Below are 2,046 nucleotides of genomic sequence, written 5' to 3' on the forward strand. Positions count from 1 at the left end.
CCCGCCAGCCCTGCACCCCTCCGGCGAGCCGGGGAGCCCAGCAGGGCCTGGCGCTCGTCCAGCCCCGAAGCCTACACTCACCCACGCCATACTTCTCCTCCTTGGTGGGCAGCCACGGGGCCATGGCCGGCTGTGCCGCGGGGACCGGGGCCCTGTGTGGGACAGCTGCTGGTTCCTCCTGCCGCGCTCCCCAGGTCACGTGTATCTCACCGGCTTGTGCAAACCTCCGCTTCCTCAACGCACAGCTGGGCGCTGCCAGGACCCACCCGACCGCCCTGAGCCCCTCCACGCATCGGGGCAGGGGTGGTGGGGATGGAGCCCCTGGGACCCCACCACGCCACCCACCCGGGGGCCCAGGCTCGGGTGGGTCACTGGCCCTGCCCATGGGGCGTGATGGGGCTGGTCGCCCCGGGCAATGCTGCAGCACCGCGAGCCACTCCTGCTGAGCACCACCGCCAGAGCCTGGCAGTCAGTGGGACACGGGGCTGGAGCCCGGGGCACGGAGCAAGGGCAGCACTGGCTGCCCCATGGCACAGGGAGACGCAGGGAACCATGCGCTCAGGCCAGCCGCGCCACTCCAGACCAGCACTGCTGGGTCAAGGCCTCTGCCTCCCTGGCCAGGGCTGGCCCGTCCCCATCCCTCAGTGCATGAGGCTCGGCCACGAATGCCGACACAGTACACGGCCATGCCTGGGGCTCTGCGGGCCCGTGCCCAGCCCTCTGCTCCCTGCGGCACCAGGACGGTCAGCAAAGCAACGGTTCAGCATCAACCACTTCCTTCCTCCCGCCTGCTGCAAACCCTGGCTGTCCGGCACCTGTGGGTCCACGGGGACTGGATGCTCGTCCCCTGGCTCTGCTCAGCCCCGAGCCGGCGCTGGGCAGAGGAGCCCCAGCCCGGGCCAGGCTCCCTCCCCATATGGCCATGCTGCCCTGGGACCCCCCGTTCCCCCCGAGACCTGCTCCTGGCCAGCCCAGGCAGGGCTCCCGCAGCCGGGCTGCCGCTCTCGCAGTTTGAACCACTTCTCCACTGGCCCCTTCGAGGCAGCGCCAGGCTCCTTCCCTGTGCTGCCTGCGCCCCGCCTTGCAGGCCCCCACCAGCCTGAGCCTGCACCGGGGTCACTCCTGGGTGCAGCTCCCCCATCCCACGGGTCGCCCCTGGCCCCATGGCAGACACCCCTGACCCAAAGCCCGCTCCAGGCAGCCCTCACAGAGCCTTCAGCCTGTGGAAAAGATGATGGAGGGGACGGGGAGCCCCACGGGAAAGGGAGCTCGAGCAGGTTTGGGTGAGCTACCAGAACTGGGTGAGGGGAGATGGGCATACAGGGGAACCCGGGAGCAAGGAGGTGGCCAGGAGGGTTTAAGGGCCCCTGAGCACAGGGGCTGCGAATGTGGCCTCTGCCCAGAGAGCTGGAGGGGATAACCCAGGATCATCACCCCTCCGCCAGCGTCCTCCCCTCTGCCTGGGCGTCTGCTCCCAGGTGGTGGCACGGCCAGGTCCCTGCCCGGGGTGGCAATGCCTGCAGAGCACATTGGGGCAGCACGCCACAGCCTGTGGGCGCTTGCCGTGGGGCTGTGCCAGCACTGAAGCCTGCAGCACAGACCTTCGATGCAGGAGAGCTGACACCCGGGGCTGAGGTGCGAGGGCGGGAGCCGCAGCAGCCGCCATCCCTCGGCGGCAAAGGTCAGGATGTGCAGCCAGCTGCCCTGCCATCGCCACGCCAGCACGGACCTGCCCACACCAGGGCCCACGGCTCAAGGGTGGCCGAGGCTGGGTCAGACAGCCGTCCCCATGGCACAGTGTGGCACAGGCACGCCAAGGCAGGGGCCAGGGACGGCGGGTCTCTCTTGGAGCTGTGTGCCAGGCTGGGGATGGCGGGTCTCTCTCGGAGCTGTGTGCCAGGCCGGGGATGGCGGGTCTCTCTCGGAGCTGTGTGCCAGGCCGGGGATGGCGGGTCTCTCTCGGAGCTGTGTGCCAGGCCGGGGATGGCGGGTCTCTCTCGGAGCTGTGTGCCAGGCCGGGGACGGCGGGTCTCTCTCGGAGCTGCG

General features: G+C 70.2%; 1 protein-coding gene across 1 annotated transcript in view; it reads right to left on the bottom strand.

The window, feature by feature from the left end:
* LOC103902155 (dedicator of cytokinesis protein 2) overlaps positions 1–124 on the bottom strand; it is an 89,322-nt gene extending 89,198 nt beyond the window's left edge. The window contains exon 1 of the mRNA XM_019473089.1: positions 82–124. Coding sequence (XP_019328634.1) covers positions 82–124 — 43 coding nt within the window. The remainder of the gene's footprint in view (positions 1–81) is intronic.
* Between the last annotated feature and the right edge of the window lie 1,922 nt (positions 125–2,046).

This window comes from Aptenodytes forsteri, unplaced genomic scaffold, assembly GCF_000699145.1.
Source record: "Aptenodytes forsteri isolate BGI_AS27 unplaced genomic scaffold, ASM69914v1 Scaffold678, whole genome shotgun sequence".
Classification (NCBI taxonomy): Eukaryota; Metazoa; Chordata; class Aves; order Sphenisciformes; family Spheniscidae; genus Aptenodytes; species Aptenodytes forsteri.